The 27,512-nt window shown below is 47.8% G+C and overlaps 1 protein-coding gene across 1 annotated transcript in view; it reads left to right on the plus strand.

Moving 5' to 3' along the window:
• XRN1 (5'-3' exoribonuclease 1) overlaps positions 1 to 27,512 on the plus strand; it is an 838,379-nt gene that overhangs the window by 335,898 nt on the left and 474,969 nt on the right. Inside the window, exon 26 of the mRNA XM_069213922.1 lies at positions 3,457 to 3,546. Within this exon, the coding sequence (XP_069070023.1) occupies positions 3,457 to 3,546 (90 nt within the window). The remainder of the gene's footprint in view (positions 1 to 3,456; positions 3,547 to 27,512) is intronic.

Genomic DNA, 27,512 nt, shown 5'->3' on the forward strand with positions numbered 1-27,512 from the left:
TTATTTAGATTCATGGTGGATACAGATGGTCATGTGGTAGACCCTTGGGGCCAACACACTATGTGTTTTGGTGTTATCATGCAGGCCTGGCATTCGTTTGGATGGATGTCACTCTAAGGGTCTTGAGATGAGCAGTGCTGCCTTCTTTAATATGTGCAGACTGAGCGAGATACTGGACTTGGCTTCACCGCTAAGAGCTACTTTGAGGATGCTGGTGAGCTGGTAATAGATCCTGAGCTACTCTTTGAAGGCCCCAGTGTTACATGCATTTGCTTGGCAAATGGCTGCTGACAATGTAAGATGGTAAGAATTGTTTATAAGAATTGAGCAGCCGATGGAGGTAGAGTGGCTTACAGGAGGGGGAAGGAGAGACAACAACAAGTTTTGTTCAGGAGTCACAGAAGAAATGTTGGACTTGGGTACAGAGTTTTTGTGAAGAGGGAGGCTGGAGAATTTTGCATTTTAAATTGATTTGCATGCTGGAAATATTGAAAAAAGATACTATTATGTTCAATAGTTTTGTTTGTGAAGGCTTTCTTCAGACCTCTTAGTGGGATGCAGTATACAGCAGGCAAGCAAGCTGGCCCCCAGAACATTCTAATTGTCGGCAGTGTTACCAACCTCTGCCTTCTTGGATTACTTCAGTGTTTCAAACAATTAATCCCTTCAGTGACTTTGAATGTTACATGTTGCTGTGTTCTGTTTTTTTTTTTTTTTTTTTTTTTTTTGGGGGGGGGGGTGTCATTGAAGGAAAAGGAGAAAGAGACATTCAGTTTAGTGTCATATCAGAGTTATTCAGATGCTTAGTGAGACACTTCTTTTTTCCTCTAAGCGATGCATTGGTCACATGTTTTAGAAGAGAATGCATTTGGGTACTCTGCCCCCCTTGATGTGCCTCACTGATCCCTAGACATGACAAGACTTATTGTGTCTCTTGCTGGTGAGGTTTGTACATTGTCATCGGTGGCAGCCTTAAATGGAGAGCCATATATTGAGTCCTACAGGGGTGTACCAAAGGAGGCTGAGAAGAACTTGATGAGTCTGCCAAAGTGATGTCTGGCATTGAAGAGTATTGAGTCTACCCCTCCGGGGCAAGTGTGGTAGATTAGGAACCATGGATTGTACAGCAGATGGCCAATGTGGTCAAACTACTCCTCTTGCTATTTGTAGCTATCGCAGAACAGCAGGCTCTGGTTCTCAACAGGGCTGCTTAAGTTTCTTTTAGTGACCCTGGAGAAGGACTCTGAGAGACATCTTGGAGTGGAATTTCTCTGTAGTGAAATGGTGGGAAAAAGAGGAAAGGTTATAAGGAGTAGTTCTTCAGAACAATAAGATTTACCATTTCTTTAAAAAGGAGAACAGGCCCGTTTTACATCGTCACTGCACTATATAGAGAATTGCAATAAAAATCCATTGACATTTCTACAGCAATGTGAGCTGTGGACCCCAGGCTGTAGGGTCTTACTCAGAGTGCTGGGATTTGAATGTGCATTAGGGAAAGTGGAGGTACCACTGTGAATCCTGGAAAGAAGTCACAATAAAACAGCCTCTACCCTGATGAGAGTGGGGAATTCAATACCTATGCAGCGGGTGTGTTCTTAAGTTGAGTACAGAATTGGAAACAGTTGCTAATGGGGACACAGTCACTCTGATGAGCATGTCCGGGATCCCCTCTGAGATTCCTATGAATGGCTTACATAGGGAAGTAGAAGGGGTACTTCCAGCCCTGTTTGGGATTAAGGTAATGTTTGTGAACCCCCTGCTTTACACATGTTGCAGGATTCCGATGAGGAGGGCCCAGTCTAGTTCTGAAGGAGGGAGATTGAAAATAACATGGCCGACCTTGACTGACACGAAGGAATAATTCCTCAGTGATGCCATGCAGCAGTTAGAGGTTCGCTATGGGGACTCCTGAATATTCTTGTTTCACGATCTCGACCCACATACATTAGCATGACAGAAGGCCTTGTTGGCAGCAAAGTAAAATCTTAAGTTGCAGAAGGTTAGGAACAGTATACCATCAAGCAAAGCTAGAGGTGGATGTGTACTTAATCAAGTGAGGGCTGCCCAAGCATTTTTTTTAAAGTGTCAATGAGGCGTTGTGTTCTGCTTTTTCATTAATACTTGTTTATCTGTTGGAGTAAACTTTGGGGTTGGTTTTCTTTGCTGCTGGTTAGATAGAGGGATATGCAAAGGGGGCGGTGAAGACCACAGACTAATGTTTGAAATATGGTCATGTCGCTGTTCGCTAGTCTTTTTGTCCTTTCACCTCAGGTGACCTGCAGGACCATTGTATTTTTTTAAACTCTCTAAATACCGAAGATAATTAATAAATTGAATTGTTTCAATTGCAGATGATTTATGGGAACAATCAAAGTTTGGGACTTACTCCCCTTTCCATGAAGTGCAGTGATATCCTTCATAAGCTCAGTATAAAGTATTTCAACCTAAAATGTCTAGGTTATGGTCAATTGAATCGAGTCTCCCTGATGAAAATCTGCTAATCACTATATTGGCCTGGTTACATTTTGAATGCAGACCTGGCATTGACAAGGACAAGGTACAGGGGTGACATAGAATTATTAATTTCAAAGTTTTAGGGTGAACAGGTAGGCATGTTTAACATACGCTGTGAAGGTGATGAAAGGCAGTTGACTATGGTAATGTTTGAGGATCTGTGAGTTATAGGATTTCCTTGTTTGAGATTAATTCTGAACAGGCGATTGTTTTATTTTTTACTTATCTTATATTTTTACGTCTTAAGAATTGCTTGTTGAGTTTGATTTAGGCAGAACTATTTGTTTTAGAATTCGGTTTTACTTCATTTTCTTTTTGACTGAGGCTTGTATGAGTACTTTTGGTGTTGTGTGCTTGTGAGTTCATTGATGCAGCTCAGCAAAAGTTACAGATGTTAAAAAAGCTGTAAAGTAGTTAGCTTGTCTGTGGGTGAGGTGGAGGCTAGAGTGGAGTGAAGCTGAGAAATAGGTGTTACCATTTGTCCACTAAACTCTTGATTTTTCTCAAAAACCTTCAGGCCACTGCTACAACGCAAGCTCTAGGTTAGAATAAGCTATACTCAGAACTTCTTAGTTGTAAGTCTTCAGATTTGCTTGTTGCATTTGATTTAGGTAGAATTTGATTTTACTTTGTTATTTTCCTTTGTTTGACTGAATCATGTATGAGTAATTTTAGTGTTGAGTGCTTGCTGAGTATATGGATGGTCAATGAAAGTTACAGCTGTTACAATAGAGTAGAGTGAGACTTTCATGTACAGTAATACTGAGCAAAGATCAGCAGTTTTTCAGAAGTATACCTATGACTGAAAAGAGATTGGGTGGTCGAGGAAAGTTTGTGCACACATTTTGTTAACATTGTGTTGCTTTTGTTTACTGGAAAGCTCATTTGCACATATTTTTTGTGAACTGACATTTCCAGTCATTATTGATGTCTCTTTAGATTCTCAGAACTCTTCAGATATGTCGCAAAAAACAGTCAAGATGATGTGTTCTATGAGGATGATATTTGGCCTGATGAGGATGAAAATGGGTGAGTAAAATGTATATCTGAATTTTTAGCAGAATAAGTATGTGCCAGTTTTGAACCGGGGAGGACAGTGCTGTAGCTGAAGACCAACAAAAAACCCCACAAATGAACAAGTAATTGAACAATCTTTTTCCCATCTGGGGTTAGGTTCCTATTGGCATGATCCTATTTCTATTCCTAAAAATGCTGCACAGCTGTTAAAGGATGCTTATTGGCATAATGTTCAGGTTGGACAATTTGCTGGTTCTATTCCATTGTCCATGTCCAACAATTTTTTACTTGTTAAATGCCATTACGAATTTGAGCCCTTTTTGGATGCAAAGTTATCTCCATTTGCTCGTGCCCTCTTTGTCAGGTTTAGGATTGGGTCCCTCCCCCTGTGCTGCCTTACGTACAAATGGTCCAGTTCAACTAATAGATCTAAAGGTTGCCCGATGGGTTGTAAAAGTGTAGAAACTGTTTCACACGTTTTCTTCCACTGTCAAGCATATCACAAACAAAGAGCACTTTGGCTCATCCCGCTTTTTAAACAATTAGGAGTTAGATCCTGTCTCCATGCTGAGAGAATTTAAAAAAGCGACCCGTCCGTCAAGATAGCTCTACCAGGGCAAGTTTTCTCGAGTCTATCTGGAGGTTGAGATTAGCAAGTTTAAGGGATAAAATGGTGTAGTTATTGTTTAGTACTATTTATGTATATTTATCTGACTTGGATGTATGATTGTAGCTTCTTTTTGTACAGGACATGGATTTTGGCTTGGGTCCTTATGGATTATTTATAGACCTATGGAACTGTTCCCTTATTTTATGCTGTGAAAATTTTAAAGCGAAAGCAATCCACCCAGACAGTTTTCTTAATGGGGGGGAAAAAGGGGAAAACTCTTGTATTATTATGATATCGGAGTTCAGCAACTTCAAGGAGCAAGAGTGGGGAACTCATTTTTAGACTTATCTATTTATATTTATCAAATTGGATGTGTGATTGCTCCACAGTATTTAGATATTGGTGTATTATATTTTTTAACTAGTGCTGATTTAGGGAATTATTTTTATTTTTGAGTATTGCTTTTCATTATATTAAGTGATGTTTATTTGACTGCTTATTTTCTGTTTGTTTTTTAAAACCTGTCTTGTTCCTTTTAACTGTACTTTTACCTTATTTTTTTTATCATCTCCGTGCTTTTAGAAGTCCTCTTTTTCTTTGTTGTGTATTGTACTTTAATGGTTTGTTTTTACTCACCGAAATAAAGTTAAATGATGATGATGAACAAGTAATTCCGTTCTTGGATCACTTGTTAATTTTTTCCTGAAATTGACTGAAACCTTCACTTTTATGGTACATGAGAGCTAATAACAATGGTATGTCTGTTTACAAAACTAACCTGGTTTGACTCCTAGCTGATCAAAAACAGTTCTATAAGGATTTCTAGCTCCTCTTTTTTCAGTGCTCTCAGATTCACATAAACAAAACATTAAATATAACTGGCACCAGCACAGCATAGTTTTCCTCCGTATTAGTTCCCCTTTTTACTTTTTTGGTGTTTCTGCCAGTGCTACCTCTGACCACTTAGAATTACCATAGCAGTAAGCGTGTATCACATTGTTTGCTCCATGTTTTACTTGAGAAAAGGCAGATGAGTAGAGCTTATCTTGCAAAGAGCTTGTAACAGCCAAATGCTGCAGATTCATGTGACGGAAATGACATTTTTAGGATGGAATTGGTTAGATGTTTGTATTTGGAGGGCCGGGAGTGTGCTCCGATTTTAGTGTAGCAATCGCTATGAGCATATAAAGTGGAGAGAGTTATATGTTTCAACTTTGTGATGTTGTGCAGAGTTATGTTATGTTTGTATGACTGTCATTCTGTGCTAATAGCATTTGTATATTTGAAGGACTCAAGATATGATCCAATCAGGCTACATCAAATTCCTTTAGGAGAAAGGACAAGGATTCAGATACATACCCTTGGACTAACTAGTACTGTAGTATTTTAAACATGACTGTAGGCTGGTCAGGTTTGATCCTCCGAGGCCTTGCCCTTGTGACAAACTCAGCAGCATGGGAACAGCCATGCCTTTAGGTATATGCTCGCTTGATGATAACACAGAAGAATCACTTTCTTTCAAAAAGGATTAGACACATCAGATTTGAATCGTTGAGCTTTGCCTAGTTGTCAGTGCTGAATGTCCTTAATCCAGGTCACTGGTGCCCAGAAAGGTTTCAGTCATGGAATTCTTCACTTTCAGGCAGCAACTGCACCCTCTTGTTTATGGTGTTATGGTATTAAAGCAGTTAAAGCAAAAGACGCCGTGAACAGAGTTCCTCTAGTTTGCCTGTCACTGCCTTCTGTAGCTGTTAATGTGCTTTGGTACCTAGTTTGACTTCACGTTGGATGCCCGTTTTGCCCCAAATCCTCAAAATGAAAATCTTATTTGGCCAATTAATTTTTTTTAATGTTGGCATTGGCAATTGCTAGCCTTAACACATCACGATCTGTGGCTGCACAGATTTTCTCTCAAGTCCCATCCACCTTACGTTCCCCTGATTTCCAAGACTTTGGATGGGATGCTGGAACGTTCTTCACCTTGTGATTCCCTCTGTGATTCATAAAATGAAAAAATGTCTGTGCATGTGTGAAATCCCAGAAAACAAATATTTTAAAAAATCTTCATGCTTCTCAGACCAATCGGATCAAATTAATCATGCTTTAAAAAATATTTTACTGCTTTCGATGCAGCCATAATATTAAAACAGAAGTACATTGGAATGAAAAACACTTATTAAGAAAGCATCAATGGAGCGTGGCCAAGATGGTGGCAGAGCCAGACGGGCCAATCGCTCCTCCACCTCCCCAACCGTCATTATCTGGCATTTGCGGAGTCCCGAGGGTCTCCCCTGTGCCGCGAGAAGGCCAGGGGTTGCTGTGGACTCAGAGCTCCCTCAGTGATGCCGGGGGCCAGAGGCAGTCCTCAGTTGACCCAAGATTGTTGTAGGCAGACGCTTCAGCTGGAAGCAGGGGCTGCCACCCAAAGGACTATGGGGCCTGGAGACCTCCCAGGCAGGCCACAGCAGACCAGGTGAGGAGCAGTCGATGCGGGGCTCCTCCCACATGACAGAGATCTCTGTGAGACTGTGTAAGAACCTAGCGCTCTGTCCCTACGTTGAGAAATACCATTGGAGGCCTATAGAGCATAACCTGTGGCACCAGGCCTGATGCAGAGTTGTGCATCCCCGGGACCTGGCACAGCAGACAAGGGCACAGGCAAGGCACAGCAGCAATTTCAAGCAGCCGCTGAGGATTGGAGTGAAGAATGGCCTGCCGCTGTGCGCTCCCTTGCTACAAGGCGGCCCATACAAAAAAAAAAGTCAGCAGGACCTGAAGACCTGTATTTCCTTGGAGAGGTGCACTGGCAGGCAGTCCTACAATACTCTGAAGCTCCTGTTCCCCTTTTTGCCTCTCCATTGCACCAAGGTGGTTCCCCCAGTCAGTGAGGCAAGGTCTCCAGTGTGGACCCAGGGCACAGTGAGTACAAGGTCCCATGTCGGTGGGAAGGGCGCTGAAGCTGCAACAAACTCTTGAGGCAAATGGGGGTACCATGGGGTGTACACCGAGCACCCATACAGCCTGCAGCTCACTGGATCATTGATGGACGTTTAGCATACTTGCCCTAGATTGATTCCTAAAGCCTAGGATAGGCTGTAATAGACCTCAACTTTCTGTGGTGTTAATGTTCACAGCTGTCAGTGGGGCACGGAGGGGGTCATCTCTGAGGCACCATCAGCAGAAGGATCCTAGGCTGACGGGGCGCTAGCACAATGTGCACAGTCTCCCCCCACCTCTACCATGGTGGCATCAAAAGGCAAAAGGGAGCACTTTGTTTATGACATGCTCACCCAATCCACCCCTGCTGCCTCCAGTGATCCTCTGAGCATCCTAAGCCGGCCACACACAGGCCACTTCAGGCGACTTCACTAGAGGAGATGGACCATGACCTAGCACACTGTGACCCAGGTCTTTTTTGCCTCCCTGCTTAACTCCCTCAAGGCAGATATACAAAAGCTCAAGAGAGACTTATCCCAAGAACTAAAGGAAGCGAAGCAGGACCTGAGCTCCATGGGGGTAGGGTGTCCTAGCTGGAGAACCATGAAAGATCTAGGAGAGAGGAGGTTGAGATATTAAGGGGAGAGGTCCTTCGTCTACTTGAAGGACTTGGAGAATAGATCCCACCGCAATAACATCTGCCTGCGGGGAGTTCCAGTGGGTGCTGAGTATAAAAGATAAACTGAGGATAAAGTGAAATAATGCTTGGACATACAGAGGTATGTCCAAGCGCTATTTCACTTTATCCTGGGCCAAGGCGAAGACACCGCTTTGCAGTTCCACAGGGTCCACTGGGTCGGTCATCCCAGGAATACCAACGCAAGACTGCTGGATATCTTGGCTTATGCCATGACTTCCAGATCAAAGTGGACATTCTGAAGAAAGCCAGAGACCTGCACCCCCTGCAATTAAGGGGTCATTAACTGTTGCTCGTTGAGGACTTCTCTGTTGTTACACCCTAAAGAGATCTCATATGGATGATGACACCCCTTCAGACCGGTCTTTTGCTGGAAAGGCCAACTCGGTCAGTCCAAAACGCTTCAGGAGGCACGTCATATCTTGGGTCTACCGGGGGACTCCCCTACCCGCTAAGCAACAGGTTTTCTTCGGGCCGTCCCCCACATGCTTCGCTTTGGCAGAAGGCGGCTAAACCTAAGAAACATCCTCGTCTTGGACTGAAAGTTCGTGCTGGACAGACTGACATCGAATACTGGCAAAGTCTCCGCATGACATGCAGCACCGCTTACCCTCAGCTTACTATATGTGTAAGCCTTGGGTCCTCCCCTTGTTGATCTGGTCTGGAGCGGTGGCGGTTCGATGCTACTCCAGGGCTCTTCGGAGCTCACACATTCCCTTCACGACTGGATCATGCCCTGTACGCAGTCCTCCATTGTTAATATACTTGCTTACAATTAAATTTTGTTTATTGTTGTGTTTTTAAAAAAAAATTCACTCCTTCAGGATGCACAGTCCGCCCCGAGCAACACACACAAGATGGGGCTCGGGTACGCCCCCATTGCCCAGCCTTGCAACTTCCCAGACCCGGGTGTTCTAGTATGGGCTAGCTGTAAAATAAGCATCGATCCTCCTAACAGGCTGTCCCTTTGGGAAGACCTTCTGTCGCAGCAGCAGTGGAAGGTTCTCCACCCAAACCTGTTGCAGGAAAGTGCCCTCTTTCTTGGCATGGTTACCCCCATTTTCTGCCTGTTGTCAGAGTGTTTGACTGTGTTCACTAGGATCCTGCTAACCAGGACCCCAGTGATTATGCGCTTTCCTCTAAATTTGGTTGCTACTAACCTTTTCTTCCCACAACTGACGCCCCATGTAAGTCCCTAGTATATAGTACCTAGGTACCCAGGGCATTGGGGTTCCAGGGTATCCCTATGGGCTTCAGCAGTTATTCTGCCACCCATAGGGAGCCAATGCAAAAAGGGTTCTGCAGGCCTGCCATTGCAGCCTGCGTGAAATGGGTGCATGCACCCGTTTTCACTACAGATCACCACAGGGCACTATAAGTCACCCCTATGGTAAGCCTTCTCAGCCCAGAGGGCAGGGTACAGGTACCTGTGTATGAGGGCACCACTGCTCTAGCAGAGGTGCCCCCACAAACTCCAGTGCAGGGGATGCCATTTTACGTGTGTACTGTGCATAGGTCACTACCTATGTGCAGCTACATAATGGTAACTCCGAACCTAGGCATGTTTGGTATCAAACATGTCGGAATCATACCCCAATAATGTTGCAAGTATTGTAAGTATGATTCCATGCACTCTGGGGGCTCCTTGGAGGACCCCCCCACATTGCTGCCACCAGTCTTACAGGGTTTTCTGGGCATCCCAGCTGCTGCCACCCCTCAGACAGGTTTCTGCACTCCTCCTGCTGCTTGATCTGATCAAGCCCAGGAAGGCAGAACAAAGGATTTATTTTGGGAGAGGGAGGTAATACCCTCTCCTTTTGGAAATAGTTGTAACTGGTTTAGGAGGGGTAGCCTCCCCAAGCCACTGGTTTGCTTTGAAGGGCACATTTGGTGCCTTCGTGCATAAACCAGTCTACAACGGTTCAGGGACCCCCAGTCCCTGGTCTGGCGCAAAACTGGACAATGGAAAGGGTTCCTCTCTGCCAGCTGTCCAACTTTGGTAGAGGTAAGCCTTTGCCTTTGTCCCATGCAGGACAGTACCCCCTGTGCACCCCGTCTCTTGCAGCTGCCAAGGCTTGTTTGCTTCTCCTCCAAGGGATCTTCAGGCGAGGTGTAGCTCCAGCCCCCAGCACTGCATCTTGCAAAGCACAGCCTCCTGCGTGGTTCTCCTGCAGCGTGGGATCCACCTTTGTAGTGCTGCATGGGCTCCTTCTGCGACTCGTGTGTCCCCGTCCTGTGGGACTCCTCTGGGTGCTGCTTCTGCTCCTGCAGACTCTCTGCGACGCTGGGGGTCCCCTGTGACTCCTCCTCCTGGGTTGAGTCCTCCTGGGCTTTGCTGGTCCCTGCAGCACCTTTTTTCCACTGAGAGTTTGCCTTTGCCAAGGCTTGCTCGTGGAAATCCTGCACCGACACCCGTCTGCAATCATCCCTCCGGGTGAGATCTTCTGCATCCATCAGGAACTCTTCACCGGCTCCAGGCTGCAGTGCGGACCTGTTCTGCATCACCGTCGACCAACTTCTGCATCCACAGCTGGGTGGGTAGTACCTCCTACTCCTCCTGGACTCCACTGTGACTCTTGGACTTGGTCCCCTCTCTCCACAGGTCTTCTTTCTTCAGGAGTCTACCACTAGTTTTCTTGCCATCTTCTCTGGGTGTCTTCTGTTGGAAGCTGGCTCTGTATATACTATATTAAAATAAGATATCGTGTGCACAGAGTCCAGGGGTTCCCCAGAGGTTTAACAGAGGCTAAAGTAGATAATACTAATGCTTTCTTATGTGGTAGTGTGGTCAAACAGGCTTATCAGAGGGTAGTGCAAAGCATTTGTTGTACACAAACAGACAATAGAAGAAGCATGCACTCAATGACTTAACACTAGACCAATGGTTTTTATATAGCACAAATATATTTTCTTAATTTATTTTTAGAACCACAAGATTCAAGTTGCAGGTAAGTATTTCAATTTTCAGAAACAGTTGAGGGGGGAAGAAAAGTTCAGTCGTTTTACAGGTAAGTATTCGACTTACAGTTCTAGTCTCTGGGTTTTAGGAAGTCCACCAGTTGGGATTCAAATTAACCCCAATCACCCACCACCAGCAATACCCGGCCAGTCTGCATGTAAGAACCCGTGGCTCGGAGGGCAGACCAGGGGGATTATAGAGGAGCACTAGGGGAGGGCCACAAGAAGGCACCAAACACACCCCCTCAGCGACTCGGGGTGGCCGGGTGCAGGGTGCAAACAGGACGTTGGGCTCCCAATGCTAGTCCATGGGGGGACTCAGGGGTCACTCAGAGGCTGCAGACGAGGTCCAGGGGTTTGTCTCGAGCAAGCCACTAGCTGGAAAGGGAGGAGGGCCACCTGCCGAATGTTGCTGCACTGGAAGTCGGGTTCTCCAAGACCTGGGGGCTGCGGCTGTAGTGTATCTTTAGGCGTTGAATATCTGCATCTGGTGCTTCGGGGTCAGGGGGGTCCTCGGGATTCCCTCTGCAGATGTCGTCGTGGAGGGTTGGAGAGGTCAACCCATGGTGGGCACGTGCTCTGAATCGTCAAGGGATCCTCTCTAGCTGGGTGGACCACCTGGACACGGGCCCTGAGCGTCGGGTGCAGAGTTGTCAGGACACATGTATTTGGAGTGAGGTTGGAGTCCTTAGTTGTTGGTTTCTTCTTGGACGGGGCCTCTGTCCTCGTGTGTTCTTGGTACTTTTGGGTGCATGGCAGTCCTCTGGAGCTTGGCAGAGGTTACTGGTCCCGCTGGATGCGTTGCTATTCTTTTGCAGGTTCTTTGAAGCAGGAGACAAGCCGGTAGGGCTGGGGCCAAATCAGTTGTCGTCTTCCTTCTCTGCTGGGGATTTCAGCTATGCAGTCCTTCTTCTCATGTTCAGGGAGGCCTTTAAATCCTAGATATTGGGGATTTTTAGGGGCCAGAGGGCAGAAGCCAATGGCTACTGTCCCTGAGGATGGATACACCCTCCTTGTGCCCACTCCCTTTGTGGAGGGTAGCATAAGCCAAAGCCTGTTGGTCCCTGTCCTCCAATCCAAGATTAAGAATTCTACAAGGAAGGGGTCACCTCATCTTTGGACAACTTAGGGTTGGTCCTGGCTGGAGTGGTCACTCCTCCCTGTTTTCCCCAATTTTCCCGCTGGATTTGCCACCAAAAGTGGGGCTTTTTCTGGGGGACGGGCACCTCCTCTAGCTGGAGTGCCCTGGGGCACTACAATCCGAGGCTTGAGCCTTTGAGGCTCACCACCAAGTGTTAAAGTTCCTGCAGGGGGAGGTGTGAAGCACCTCCATTCAGGACAGTCTTTGTTTCTGACCACCAAGAGCACAAAGGCTCTTACCCCATGTGGTCAGAAACTTGTCTGAAAATGGCCGGTCAGTCCTACACTAGTAGTTTGGCTAACATACAGGGGGCATCTCCTATGTGCATTTTTCAATAAATCACACACTAGCTTCAGTGGGGGTTTAGTGTGTTGAGAAGTTTGATATCAAACGTCCCATTGAAGACTAAATTTCTACCACGTTCACCAGTAATGTACCAAACTGTAGCCTTGACTGAAGCACAAAGTGATTAAGAATGTCTTGTTTGAGAACACAGTGCCGGGTTAAGCAAAAACAGTTAGATAGATGAAAATAAAACAAGACCGTAAAACTGGTTATTGTAAGAATAACAATGCAAAGCCGATAAAAATATAGCTAGGTCAAAGTGCACAGCGGCCTAGTATGTTAAACTAACGTGCATGGAGCTACAACTAAAATGGCTACACAACAATTGAAGCCATTATGGAACTGTGGAGTTTGTAATGACACATTCCAAGATCATATACCCAATATGGCTACACTGCACTTACAAATTCTAAGAATGGACTTGGACACTGTAGGGGCATATTGCTCATGCAGGTATTCCCGCACCTGTGGTATAGTGCACCGTGCCTTAGGGGTGTAAGGCCTGCTAGAGGGGTGACTTACCTATGCCACAGGCAGTGGTTTGTGGGCATGGCACCCTGACAGAAGGGCCATGTTGACTTTACCTTTTTCTCCCCACCAGCTCACACAGGCTTCATAGGCAGTGTACATGTGCTTTGTGAGGGGTCCCTTAGGGTGGTGTAATACATGTTATTTTAAAAGCTATTTTAAAAGCGGACACAGTGCAAAAATCAACAGTTCCTGGGAGGTAAGTATTGGTTAGATTGTGAGGTAAGACAGACACTTACAAGTCTCAGTTCCTGGGTGTAGGCAGACCACCGTTGGGGGTTCAGAGCAACCCCAAAGTTACCACACAAGCAGCTCAGGGCCGGTCAGGTGCAAAGCTCAAAGTGGTGCCCAAAACACATAGGCATTATGGAGAACAAGGGTGCTCCGATTCCAGTCTTCCAGCAGGTAAGTGCCCACGTCCTCGGGGGGCAGACCAGGGGGGTTTTGTAGAGCACTAGGGGGGACACAAGTCAGCACACAAAACACACCCTCAGCGGCACTGGGGCGGCCGGGTGCAGTGTGCAAAGCAGGCGTCTGGTTTAAGATAGGATTCAATGGAGGGACCCGGGGGTCGCTCTAGAGGTGCAGGCAGGCACAGGGGGGTGCTTCTCTGGACAGCCACCACCTGGGCTAGGCAGAGGGTTGCCTGGGGGTCACCCCTGCACTGAGGATCGGTTCCTTCTGGTCCTGGGGGTTGCGGGTGCATTGCTTGGTCCAGGCGTCGGGTCTCTTGTTATGGCAGTCGAGGTCAAGGGGAGCCTCTGGATTCTTTCTGCAGGCGTTGCTGTGGGGGTCCGGGGGAGCCCCTAAATACTGAATTTAGGTGTGTGTTTAGGTCTAGGAGGGCAGTAGCCAATGGCTACTGTCCTTGAGGGCGGCTACACCCTCTTTGTGCCTCCTCCCTGTGGGGAGGGGGGCACATCCCTAATCCTATTGGGGGAATCCCAAACTCAAGATGGAGGATTTCTCAAGGCAGGGGTCACCTCAGCTCAGGACACCTTAGGGGCTGTCCTGACTGGTGGGTGACTCCTCCTTGTTTTTCTCATTATCTCCTCCAGCCTTGCCTCCAAAAGTGGGGGCAGTGGCCGGAGGGGCGGGCATCTCCACTAGCTGGGATGCCCTGGGGCGCTGTAACAAAAGGGGTGAGCCTTTGAGGCTCACTGCCAGGTGTTACATTTCCTGCAGGGGGAGGTGAGAAGCACCACCACCCAGTACAGGTTTTGTTCCTGGCCACAGAGTGACAAAGGCACTCTCCCCATGTGGCCAGCAACATGTCTGGTGTGTGGCAGGCTGGCAGAAACTAGTCAGCCAACACTAGAAGTCGAGTAGATATTCAGGGGGCATCTCTAAGATGCCCTCTGGGTGTATGTTACAATAAATTGCACACTGGCATCAGTGTGCATTTATTGTGCTGAGAAGTTTGATACCAAACTTCCCAGTTTTCAGTGTAGCGATTATGGAACTGTGGAGTTCGTGTTCGACAAACTCCCAGACCATATACTCTTATGGATACCCTCCACTTGCAATGTCTAAGGTTTTACTTAGACACTTTAGGGACATAGTGCTCATGCACATATGCCCTCACCTGTGGTATAGTGCACCCTGCCTTAGGGCTGTAAGGCCTGCTAGAGGGATAACTTACCTATGCCACAGGCAGTGTGAGGTTGGCATGGCACTCTGAGGGGAGTGCTATATCGACTTAGTCATTTTCTCCCCACCAGCACACACAAGCTGAGAGGCAGTGTGCATGTGCTGAGTGAGTGGTCCCTAGGGTGGCATAAGTCATGCTGCAGCCCTTAGAGACCTTCCCTGGTATCAGGGCCCTTGGTACCAGGGGTACCAGTTACTAGGGACTTACCTGCCTGCCAGGGTTGTGCCAGTTGTGAAGACAAAGGTACAGTTTAGGGAACGAACACTGGTGCTGGGGCCTGGTTAGCAGGGTCCCAGCACACTTTCAAGTCATAACGTAGCATCAGCAAAGGCAAAAAGTCAGGGGGTAACCATGCCAAGGAGGCATTTCCTTACATATTCCTTCTCCATTTGAGACCACAGCCCTCAGGTGGTAAGATTTCCTATACCTGTACCTTGTTGCCAAACCTTCCTGCCCTCTGCAGTCAGTGATCCTCCAATCATTCATGCAGGAGTCTCTTGTGTAATTACAATGGTCCACAATGCTAAGGATCCAAAAACAGATTAAATCTGCCTATCAGAAGGACACTGCACTGTTCGGCGGTGCAGGCATTTCTGACAAATGGCAAGACAAGTGTCTTCAAAGAGAGAGAGATGTCCTTTTCCCTGTCTAGGACCAGTCCCAAGTATGGAACTGTGGGCACTAATATTGACTTCTTGACATTCAGGTAAAGACCTAACGTGAAAATAGATCTACCGTCAACTATAATCCGTGAAGGAGTTTGGAGGAGAAGAGGCTTTGATTAACCTGTCGGGCAGGTATTTATAAATAAACACTCTTTTCTTGTGGAGGTATGTTGGTATTACTGGCACACACTGTCTTGAGTTGACTTAAATCCAAAGGAAAGAATGCTGTATTGGTAGTGGATTTTGTGAGCTTTGAACCTTAGGAAAATCAGTACCTTTTGAATACGGCACATGAAAAAAAGCATCTTGAGAATTTGGAGCACATATACAATTGTCTTTGTGAAAATAGGGAAAAATCTGAAAAGCCAGGGTCCCAAATATTTTTCTTCCTCCATTTGCTTACTTTTTTAAAAAACGGAATGAGACAGAAATCTTTTTGGAACCATTCACCTTGATAGGAAAAGAATGCAAATAGACCCTTTTGTTCCACTGATGTTTTGGTAATGGTTATATTGCACCTTTATCTAAGTCTTAGTCTCCTCAACCACGCTGTCAAGCATTGTGGAACTTGAACTCTTGGGGAATCTGAGAGAGGAAGAACTGCAAGAACAAGTTTTTTTTTCATTAGGTAATGCTCTTTCTATTGGATATTCTACCCAACTGGAAGCTGGGTTCTGGTTGCAGTACCCCCACACTTTTCCCTGTTTTTGGGTGCAACTTTGACTGAAGTGCACTGGGTTCATGCTAACCAGGTTCCCACTGCCAGTATTCCTTCCCCAAAACAAGACACCTGGTCACTTGATCCCCAGGTGACCAGACCCTGTAGCACCCTTTTAAGTCCCTAGTAAGTGGTACCTCTAGTACCCAGGGCCTAGGTACTGTAGAGGGTCCCTAAAAGCTGTAGCACAACTTATGCCACACTGAGGGACACAGAACCAAACTCATACAGACTGCCATCGCAGGCTGCGTGACAAAGTGCTCCCTAAAGAACAAGTTACTTACCTTCGGTAACGCATTATCTGGTAGAGACTCTAGCTAGCTGCAGATTCCTTACCTCTGAATTCCCTGGCGTCCGCTTCATATCCGGAATTTTTTTCTGAGCAATACCCTGCGTACGCCGTCAGGTGGCATCTTTCGGATCCGCATGCGTCTTTTGGCTCCGCGTGGCAGCGTCAGCGTCCTTGGAGCCATCAGTGATGTCACAGTCTCCTATAAAGGCACCACCCTGGTGTGCTTACATCAGTTCTTTTACCCACAAACTTCCACGCCAGAAGCGCAGAGTCATAGATAGAACCAATGGTTTGTCTGTGCAAAACTAGGGCCCTGAAAGGGATAAACCCTAACCCTACTCGACATATCCGCAGAGCGGGGAGGCATGGGTGGGTGTAAGGAATCTGCAGCTAGATAGTCTCTACCAGATAATGCGTTACTGAAGCTAAGTAACTTGTTCATCTCATAGATACTTCGAGATACAGATTCCTTACCTTTGAATTGATACCCAAGCCATAACCTCCTGGCGGTGGGCTGCGGTTACCTTTACTCCACTAAAAAGCCTGTGTAAGGAAATGCCTCCTTGGCATGGTTACCCCCTGACTTTTTGCCTTTGCTGATGCTAAGTTATGATTTGAAAGTGTGCTGCGACCCTGATAACCGGGCCCCAGCACCACTGTTCTTTCCCTAAACTGTACCATTGTCTCCACAATTGGCACAACCCTGGCACTCAGATAAGTCCCTTGTAACTGGTACCCCTGGTACCAAGGGCCCTGAATTCAGTATTTAGGGGCTCCCCCCGGACCCCCACAGCGACGCCTGCAGAGAGAATCCAGAGGCTCCCCCTGACCGCGACTTCCATAACAAGAGACCCGACGCCTGGACCAAGCAATGCACCCGCAACCCCCAGGACCAGAAGGAACCGAACCTCAGTGTAGGGGTGACACCCAGGCGACCCTCTGCCTAGCCCAGGTGGTGGCTGTCCCGAGAAGCACCCCCCTGTGCCTGCCCCTCTAGAGTGACCCCCGGGTCCCTCCATTGAATCCTATCTAAAACCCGATGCCTGCTTTACACACTGCACCCGGCCGCCCCTCTGCCGCTGAGGGTGTGTTTTGTGTGCCTACTCGTGTCCGTCCCTAGTGATCTACAAAACCCCCCTGGTCTGCCCCCTGAGGATGCGGGTACTTACCTGCTGGCAGACTGGAATCGGACCACCCCTGTTCTCCATAGTGCCTATATGTTTTGGGCACTACTTTGACCTTTGCACCTGACGGGCCCAGAGCTGCTGGTGTGGTAACTTTGGGGTTGCTCTGAACCCCCAACGGTGGACTGCCTACGCCCAGGAACTGAGACTTGTAAGTGTCTGTCTTACCTCACAATCTAACTTTTACTTACCTCCCCCAGGAACTGATGATTTTTGCACTGTGTCCGCTTTTAGAATAGCTTATTGCCATTTTAACAAAAACTGTATATGATATTGCTTTAATTCAAAGTTCCTAACTTACCAGTGTGGAGTACCTTGCATTTACTTCAAATCTTGAACCTGTGGTTCTTAAAATAAACTAAGAAAATATATTTTTCTATATAAAAACCTATTGGCCTGGAGTAAGTCTTTGAGTGTGTGTTCTTCATTTATTGCCTGTGTGTGTACAACAATTGCTTAACTCTACCCTCTGATAAGCCTACTGCTCTGCCACACTACCACAAAATAGAGCATTAGAATTATCTCTTTTTGCCACTATCTTACCTCTAAGGGGAACCCTTGGACTCTGTGCACTCTATTTCTTACTTTGAAATAGTATATACAGAGCCAACTTCCTACAGAATAGCACCTAAGTATGCTTGAGGTGATGGCAGTTAATATTTTATGTATACCTTGAAACCAATAACTTTGTTACAAGTTAAGCACTTTTTTAAGCATTTATACTTTTCACTTGTTAAAATGGACACAATGCAGTTTTTAAGTTCTTCTATGTTAACCTCTGGGAGGCACACAGGTTCAGCAAACAGGTACTTTACGACAACTAAAGATAACATTCTCAGTGATTAATGGTAAGTATTGGGCAGGGGTCTGGTCCACACCAACAGGTCACTTCGGGCAGTAATAGGGCAGCCGGGTGCAGAGGTATAGTATGATGTTGGGTGTTCAGTGTATTTCAATGGGGATTGGTTTCCTTGGGAAAACTACTGCAGGCTCTGGCTAGGAAGCCAGTTCGGGTAAAACCAACAGGTTGGTAACAGATGTGGGGTGCTCAGGGACATACGTGCACCTTTTGGTTCTCTTCTCTAAGGCCCAGGCACGATGAACACAGGGGTGTCCTTTGGTGTCTCTAGGAAAGTACCCTCTTTCTTGGCATGGTAACCCCCATTTTCTGCCTGTTGTCAGTGTGTTTGACTGTGTTCACTGGGATCCCGCTAACCAGGACCCCAGTGATTATGCTCTCTCCCTTCTAACTTCCTAACTTGTACCTTTTTCACCCCACATTTGACATACTGGTGCTCTCATGTAAGTCCCTAGTATATGGTACCCAGGGCACTGGGGTACCAGGGGATCCCCATGGACTGGAGCATGTATTATGCCACCCATGAGGAGCCCAGGCAAAGTGTCCTGCAGGCCTGCCATTGCACCCTGCGTGGAAGGGTGCATGCACCCCTTTTCACCATAAGTCACTGCACCAGGTCAATGTAAGTCACCCCAGTGGCAGGCCCTCCTAGCCCAGAGATGGCAGGGTGCAAGTACTGAAGTGTGAGGGCACCGCTACACTAGCAGAGGTGCTCCCACAAATTCCAGTGCCATTTTCATGGACTTTGTGAGTGCAGGGACACCATTTTATGCATTTACTGGACATAAGTCGCTACCTATGTCCATCTACATCATGATAACTCTGAACCTAGGCATGTTTGGTATAAAACATGTCCGAATCATACACCAATACTGTTGCCAGTATTGGAAGTATGATTCCATGCACTCTGGGGGCTCCTTAGAGGACCCCAAGCATTGCTCCTACAAGCCTACTAGGGTTTTCCAGGCAGCCCAAGCTTGTGCCACCCCTCAGACCGGTTTCTGTCCTCCTGATGCTTGAACAGCTCAAGCCCAGGAAGGCAGAACAAAGGATTTCCTTTGGGAGAGGGAGGTAATGCCCTCTCCCTTTGGAAATAGGTGTTACTTGGCTTGGGAGGGGTAGCTTCCCCAAGGCACTGGTATTCTTTGAACTGCACATATGGTGTCCTCTGTGCATAAACCAGTCTACACAGGTTCAGGGATCCCCGGTCCATCACCACACCAGGGGTGGTGCCCAGAGCTCCTCCCTGTGTTCTGCCATCTTAAATCAAATGTTGGCAGGGACCTCTGGGGGCATCCGAGAGACCAGACAAGGCAGGTGATGTCAGAGCCCCCTCCTGATAGGTGTTCACCTGGCTAGGTGACCAGGCTCCCTTCCAGGGCTATTTAGGGTCTCTTTCTTGGGTGTGTCCTAGATTCGGCGTTTAAGATTCCAGCAGAACTCCTCTGCAACCTCTATTTCTAGCCACTGGAACCGCGACTGGACCCTCCAGGAACCGGCAATCTACAGCCATGACGAAGACTCTGCTTGCAGCATTGTTTCCACGGCTCCTTCCAGCTTCTGCAGCATTTTCCTGGCTGTGCATCCTCTGAGGGCAGCAAGTCTTCAGCCTGCACGAGTAGGAAAAAAAGAATCTCCCTTGGGGTGAAGGAGTCACTCCGGAGTAGTCCTGTTGGTCCTCTCTGCCAGCTGTCCAACTTTGGTGGAGGTAAGCACCTTGCCTTCCCACTCACGACAGTATCCCCTTACACTGGGTCTCTTGAAGCTACCAAAGCTAGTTTGCATCTCCTCCAAGGGATCTTCAGGCTCCGTGCAGCCCCAGCCCTCATCACTCCTTCCTGCGACACACAGCCCTCTGCGTGCTTCTCCTAAGATGTGGGACCCTTCTCCAGTTGTTCTGAGTGGGCTCCTCTGTGACTCCTGGTTCCTCGTCCATTGGGTCCCCTGTGGGTGCTGCCTCTTCTTCCGTGAACTCTCTACCTTGCTGAGGGTCCCCCTTGGGTTGAGTCCTCCTGGACCTTGCTGGTACCCGGCAGCTCAACTTTTGCTACACCGCAACTTCTGCCTTTGCCAAGGCTTGTTGGTGGCTTCTCCACACCACTGACCGACTGCAATCTTCCATCCGGTGTGGGATGTCGACGGCATCCTCCGGGAACTCTTCACCTGCTCCAGGGCTGCATTCCTGACCATCTTTGTCTCACCGTCGACCAACTCCTGCATCCACAGCTGGTGGGTAGTAGCTCCTGTGACTTCTGGACTTGGTCCCCTTCTTCCACAAGTCTTCCTCTTCAGGAATACACTGCTGGTTTCTTGCAGTCTTATCTGGGTGTTGCTTTTTTTTCATTTTCTTCCTTTTAGGTGGTTTGGGGAAAATCTAGTAATTTTCTTCTTTACTTCGGGTCGCTAAGGGGCACTGTGGTACTTACCTTTGGGGTTTCTTAGTACCCCCACCTCCCCTCTACACATCCACGTATCTAGGTGGGGGTCCTGTGTTCGCCTTCCATTTTTTTTGTATATGGTTTTGCACTTGCACTGTTTTCTATCACTTTCTATGCCTATTGCTGATAGCTAGTGTATGTATATTTAGCTTGTAACTTACCTCCTATTGGAGGGTTGCCTCTCTAGTACTTTTTGGTATTGTCACTAAAATAAAGTACCTTTATTTTTGTAACACTGGGTGTCTTATTTCATGTGTGTGAGTGCTGTGTGACTACAGTGGTATTACATGAGCTTTGCATGTCTCTTAGATAAGCTTTCATCCACAGCTACCTCTAGAAAGCTTGGCTTCTAGACACTGCCTTCACAACATTAATAGCGAATAGCTGGACCTGGTATGAGACGTAAGTACTGTAGGTATCCAACACACAGCAGGCCCGCTTCCTACAGTGTCTTTTGGCATTGGGTTTCTGTGTCTCGTAGTTGAGGCGTCCTGTGTTCTGAGGCTGCAGGTGTTATTGTGGAGTCCAGGAGGGTTGACACCACAGTGGACTCAAGCTCAGGGGAGTTGGGGGATGTCGTTGATACCAGGGACCCACTTCAGGTCTGGCCGTAGACGACTGGAGCAGTGTTTGCTTCAGGTGTCGGATTTCTCTCACCACAGAGCCTGCAGGAGAAGGGGCCTGCATGCAGAGGCTGCAGGCAACTTCAGGGAGTCCAGGAAGAGTGCAACCACAGTGGACTCAGACTCAGGGGAGCTGAGGTACCTTGTTGGCAGCAGAGATCCACTCTCACTCAGGTCTGTGATGGTAGATGCAGTAGTGACTTCAGGTGTCGGGTCTCTGTGGTTCTAGATGCTGCAGTCATTTCTTTGAGGTTGGTTAGGGAGCAGGTCCACTGCTCTCTGGAGTCTTGGGTATTTGTCGAAGGCAGGCAGTCCATCTGGATTTCTGGAGATTCAGCTGCAGGAGGAGACGACTTTTGGTGTAGAGTCAGTTGAGAGGTCTGTTGAGAGGTACAGATAGGCTGGCGGGGTTGGAACTTGGTCAGCTGCTTCTCTTTTCCTCTTCTGCGGGTGCGATTCTTGTTTGTCCTTGGGCTTCTTAGGTCATCAGGATCTGAGTTCTTGGGTTCAGGGGTGTCCCTAAATACTCAATTCTCTTCCAGGGGATCCTCATCAATGGTCATAAACATTGAATATTCCCGCCCTCGTGCGGAGACCCCGGAGTATACATTAAATACACACATATAAAGTATGAAATATGCACGAAAAATATATATATATATATAGCATTTTTAGTAGACAAATTTTCATACTAAACTCATATATACGTGTGTAAAACAGCAGTGCAGACTATAATATAAACAGGCTAAAATGCTTTATTTCTATGGAGTTATTATTTTTTCTTTTTTTAAAACAGTCCTTCTCAAAATTACAATAAGAGAAAAAACACTTTCCAAAGCCCCATAACTGGGCCTAGGGAAAGAAGCAGTTGCAACATCAGAGAAAAAAGAGAAAAAACGACATTGAAAACAATGGAGCATTCTTAGCCAATGGGCTGCATGCAGATTAACACAGGAGAACCATAAAAATTCTGGCACTGTGCCTTTAAGACCCTGAGCACCTCCAGTATCCCACCATGCCTCAGGGGTGAAGGAGAGGTGACAGTTGGTTCACAGTTAGGTCAGTTCTTTTTTCCAGCTTCTTCTGAGAGGATCCTGGAGCAATGAGCTCTCAGTTTTTCTGAGTTTTTTTTCCTCAGGAAAATACTTCAAAACAGCGTTTTTTCTGCTTTCATTCGACATTTAACACCTTTGTCTGAGTCAAGAAACTTTTTCCTGACTGAAAAATGCCTTCTCTTTTTGTGAAGTGCCCTTCCTGTGGGAAGAAGAAGGCCCAGTCAGATCCACACACTCTCTGCATTGTGTGCTTGCCTCAGAGTCACTGCCCTGACACTTGCAGACACTGCAAGAACATATGAAAAAGGACTCTGAAGGACAGGGAGAAGATCAGACTTCATGGTCTTTATGAGAGGCAGAAGACATCGTCCTCTTCACTTCCCAGGCAGCCAACAAGCCATTCTCAGGAAAGACAGGCTAGATCGACGTCAGCAGGTAGGAAGGTACCTGTTTGTTCCCCGTCTACGTCATCGCTGCCACAGTCACGCCGCCATAGATCACCGTCGAGGGCTACCCGACCGACGTCGAAGGATACAACGTCGAAGGAACATGGCCACCACAGGGGCAGATCTCCGTCGACGGTTACCCACCGATCGACGTCGAGCCAGCACCGGCGTGTCCATTCGCCGTCAAAGGCCTCGCACCCCTTGACGACAAGGAACGACGTTGAAATCACCTCAACGGCGAGAGCGAAGACATCCGCCGTCGATGGCACATCTCTCGACGGCGAGGCACAGGACGTCGAGCAGGTCGCGGTCAAGGGATCGCCGGTCACCGTCGAGGCACTCGACGTTGAGACCAGAGCAACCCACGGCACTCCCTTCAACGTCGTTGCAGCTGTCGACACAGGTTTTGCCTGTCTTGCAAGGAGAAGAGCGTCGGCTTCCGCCGGCAGATAAGACCACTCCAACATCTCCGGTGGTCTCCATAAGGAGTGGTTCATCTGGGCGGTCGAGCGCTGCATCGTCTGGGCATGTCTCGCCCATCAACTTGTCGCCAAGGTGGTTGGAGAGCCTTAATAGAACGACTGCCTCCCCAGACTCGCAGTACTCGAGGATGTACTCACCTTTGGCCTCTCTCCTGAGAACACCATCGCCAACAGCGCGGGCAGCACAGGCTCGTTCTGCGTCTCACCAGTCGGCCACAAGGCCTCGACGTGCTGCTACAGCATCTCGGAGCAGGTCACGATCCCAGAGACGATCTAGATCAGGGTCACGCAATCGCAGAAGGTCTCCTTCTTGGTCATCGTCGGGGTCCTCAGTAAGAGAGTACTCCCCGACCTTAACGGATTCTCCACCAGCTAGAGTTTCCCCGGTGGACGATATTACAACCTTTAATGAGGTGCTTCTCAGGGGAGCACAAAAACGAAATATAGAGGTACCGGAACCTTCGACCTCCTCATCCGTGATCTTTGAAACCCTGCAACATAGAGCGGTTTCGAAGAAATTGCTACCGCTAGTGCCTGGTCTTTTACAACCAACCATGGACACCTTTTTAGCACCAGCCACCCTCAGATCAGCTCCTGCTAGGATCTTGAAGAAATATAAGGCACCTGAGCAAGATCCTTTGTTTCTCAGGACTGATCCACCGCCGGACTCTGTCATATTGGCCGCAGCCCGGAAGACGCACTCAGTGGCATCATCCTCCACGGTTCCACCGGATAAAGAGAGCAGACACCTGGACTCTCTGGGGAGGAAGATGTGTGGCACGGCGGCTTCCATGATGAAGGTCTCCAGCGCTTCCGCACTCCTAGGCAGATATGACCGTTCACTCTGGGACTCACTGAGCAGGTTCGCAGAAAAATTGCCTAGGGAGGACAGGCAGGATTTTCAGGAGATCCTTCAGGAGGGGTGTCTGGTCTCCAATCAGGTCATCAGTGCAGCAGCAGATGGAGCAGACTTAGCTGCACATGGTTGCGGCATGGGGTCTGTGCAAGAAGGTCTTCCTGGCTGAGACTGACAGGATTGAAGCAGGAAGCGCAGCAGCGTATCCTAAACCTTCTGTTCAACAGAAACTCTCTTTTTGGAACACATACAGATGAGGAGATGGCGCGGATGAAGACGGAAGTCGACACCATGAGAGCAGTGGGCCTAGAGAGAAAAATGGACTTCAGGCGAAGGTATAGACCTTACGACCGGTGCCCTTTTCAGCAGAGGGTTCAAACCCCTTATTGGTCTCAGAGGCCACAACAGAGACAAGGGCGCCCACTTTTCCAATCTCGTAAGACCACGAGAGACCGTGGGTCAAGCAGACCACAGCAGTCCACACCCAAAGCTCCGGCAAAGCAATGAGGACACGCTTCCCTTAGCACCGTGCACCACTCCGGTGGGGGGAAGTATCACAGAGTTCATTCATGAGTGGCGTGCAATAACAAAAGACAAATGGGTGCTCAACACTGTGGAGAATGGGTACTCTCTTTTTTTCCGACAACCTCCTCCTCACGTGCCACCAACCAAATGCAATCCGGCTCACATGAGCCTATTACGCAAAGAGGCTCACTCCCTTTTACGGAAAAAGGCAATAGAAAAAGTCCCAGTCGCACACAGAGGGAAGGGAGTATACTCCCGTTATTTTCTGGTAGCGAAAAAAGGTCGAGAAGGTGTTTTCAGACCAATTCTGGACTTACGACTACTGAACAAGTACATAAAAAAAGCAAAAGTTCAGGATGCTGGCTCTCCACCAGATTTTCCCTCAGCTACATCGAGGAGACTGGATGTGCTCCATAGACCTGCAAGACGCGTACTTTCATATCCCGATCATTCCCAAACATCGGAAATTCCTACGCTTCCGGATAGCCTCCCAGCACTATCAGTTCAAGGTGCTTCCTTTCAGCCTGAAATCTGCCCCTTGCGTTTTCTCAAAATGCGTAGCAGCGGTAGCGGCGCATCTAAGGAAGCAAAAAATCTTCATTTACCCATACCTAGACGACTGGCTACTAAAAGCCTCCTCTCCGGAGCAGGCAAGAAGCCATTGGGACATTGTGCTCAGTGTTTTCAGGTCTCTAGGTCTACAGATCAACTACCAAAAGTCCACCCTGATTCCAACGCAAAATCTCCACTACCTGGGAGCAATACTGGATACAGAGCTCGAAAGAGTGTATCCTTCGGCGGAACGACTGTTATCAGTAAAGAGAAAGTGTCAAGACCTTCTGAAGTCCGACGCACCTACGGCCCGTCAGGTGACATCTCTACTGGGCCCCATGACCTCGTGCATTTTCATTGTCCCGAATGCCAGGCTACATATGAGGCCTCTTCAAGAGGCGCTGGAAAACAACTGGAACCAGAGCACAGGCCGCTGGGAGGACAGAATGCGACTTCCGATAGGAGCACGACAATCGTTGCAGTGGTGGATGCACAGACCTCACCTGTCAGTAGGAGCTCCGTTTCACCAGTTAATCCCGACCAACACTCTGGTAACGGATGCGTCGCTTCAGGGATGGGGAGCTCATCTGGGTTCCCTTCAAGCTCAAGGCCTGTGGTCCGACAACGAAAGGGAGTACCACATCAACCTGCTGGAGCTCAGAGCAGTCCATCTGGCTCTCAAGTCTTTTGCTCCATCGATTCAGGGGAAATCTCTTCTAGTGCAAACGGACAATACGACGACAATGTCTGAACAGGCAAGGTGGAACGAGATCCCGGCCCCTATCTCTGGAGTCTCAGGCCATCTGGTATTGGCTCTTAGCGAGAGGAATGTCACTTACAGCAGTTCACCTACCAGGGCAACAAAATGTGGAGGCGGACTTCCTGAGCAGAAATCTCGAGGACGCCCACGATTGGGTCCTTCACGACGAAGTCGTCGAAGACATCTTAGCTCAATGGGGTCGGCCTCAATTGGATCTCTTTGCAGACGAGGTAAACAGGAAATGCCCAGACTTTGTGTCCAGGTTCTACCGTCCGGGATCGCGAGGGAATGCCCTGTTGATCGACTGGTCAGGGATATTTCTCTACGCCTTTCCACCGATCCCCCTCATACCTGCGGTGATCAACAAACTACAGATCCAGCACCAGAATGATTCTCATAGCTCCGCAATGGCCTTGTCAGTTCTGGTACACAGATCTCCTCAACCTATCGGAACAGCCTCACAGGAGGCTGCCGTGCAGACCGGATCTCCTTTGCAGGCTGGGAGGCAGGATAATTCACCCTAACCTTCCCTCTCTGAGCTTGACGGCATGGCTCCTGAATTCCTGCAGTATGGGCACCTAGGGCTCTCGCAGGAGTGCATGAACATCTTAAAGGAGTCCAGACGGCCTTCCACGCGGCGTTCTTACGCGTTCAAGTGGAAGAGGTTCTACATATGGTGTCGTCAGCAAGGTCAGAATCCTATACTGGCTCAGGAGGAGGTCATACTGTCTTACCTACTCCATTTGGCAAAATCGGGTCTGCAAGTGTCATCTATTAAGGTACATTTATCTGCCATTACAGCCTATCGTAAGTCACCTTCTCAGGAATCCTTTTTTACAAGACCAGTAGTCAAGGATTTCTTAGAAGGTTTGAAATAAGTTTTTCCACCCATTCGGAAACCCTCTCCTCCATGGGAGCTGAACATAGTACTATCGAAACTTATGTGCCCTCCTTTTGAACCTATACACAAAGCCTCTTTGCAACACCTTACGTGGAAGACAGGTTTTCTGGTAGCTATTACTTCTGCGAGGAGGGTTAGTGAAATTCAGGCTTTGTCCTCCAAAGAACCATACACAGTCTTCCACGAGAATAGAGTGGTTCTACGAACTCATCCATCATTCTTACCGAAGGTGGTGTCAGAGTTTCACATCAATCAGACTATTTCACTACCAACTTTTTTCCCCAATCCGGATACTCCGGCGGAGAAAGCTTTGCACTCCCTAGATTTGAAAAGAGTGCTGAAATTTTACTTGGACAAAACCAAACTAATTAGACAATCTAACCACTTATTTGTAAATTATGGTCATTTGAGAACAGGCAAGGCTGCCTCAAAATGAACCATATCTAGATGGATAGTTTCATGTATTGTTACTGCATATCAATTGGCTAATAAACAACTACTTGCTAGGCCTAAGGCGCATTCGACAAGAGGAAAGGCGGCTACGGCTGCCCTCCTTAATAATGTTCCAATCTCTGAAATTTGTAAGACTGCTACATGGAAGTCAATACATACATTTACTAGGCATTACTGTTTGGACTCAGATGCCAGAGCAGACGCCCAAGTTGGGCAAGCATCTCTGAGAAATTTGTTTGCATGATACATATCTATGACTATTGATGAGGATCCCCTGGAAGAGAAGGATAAGTTACTTACCT

The sequence above is a fragment of the Pleurodeles waltl genome, chromosome 11 (assembly GCF_031143425.1).
Source record: "Pleurodeles waltl isolate 20211129_DDA chromosome 11, aPleWal1.hap1.20221129, whole genome shotgun sequence".
In the NCBI taxonomy this organism is placed as follows: domain Eukaryota; kingdom Metazoa; phylum Chordata; class Amphibia; order Caudata; family Salamandridae; genus Pleurodeles; species Pleurodeles waltl.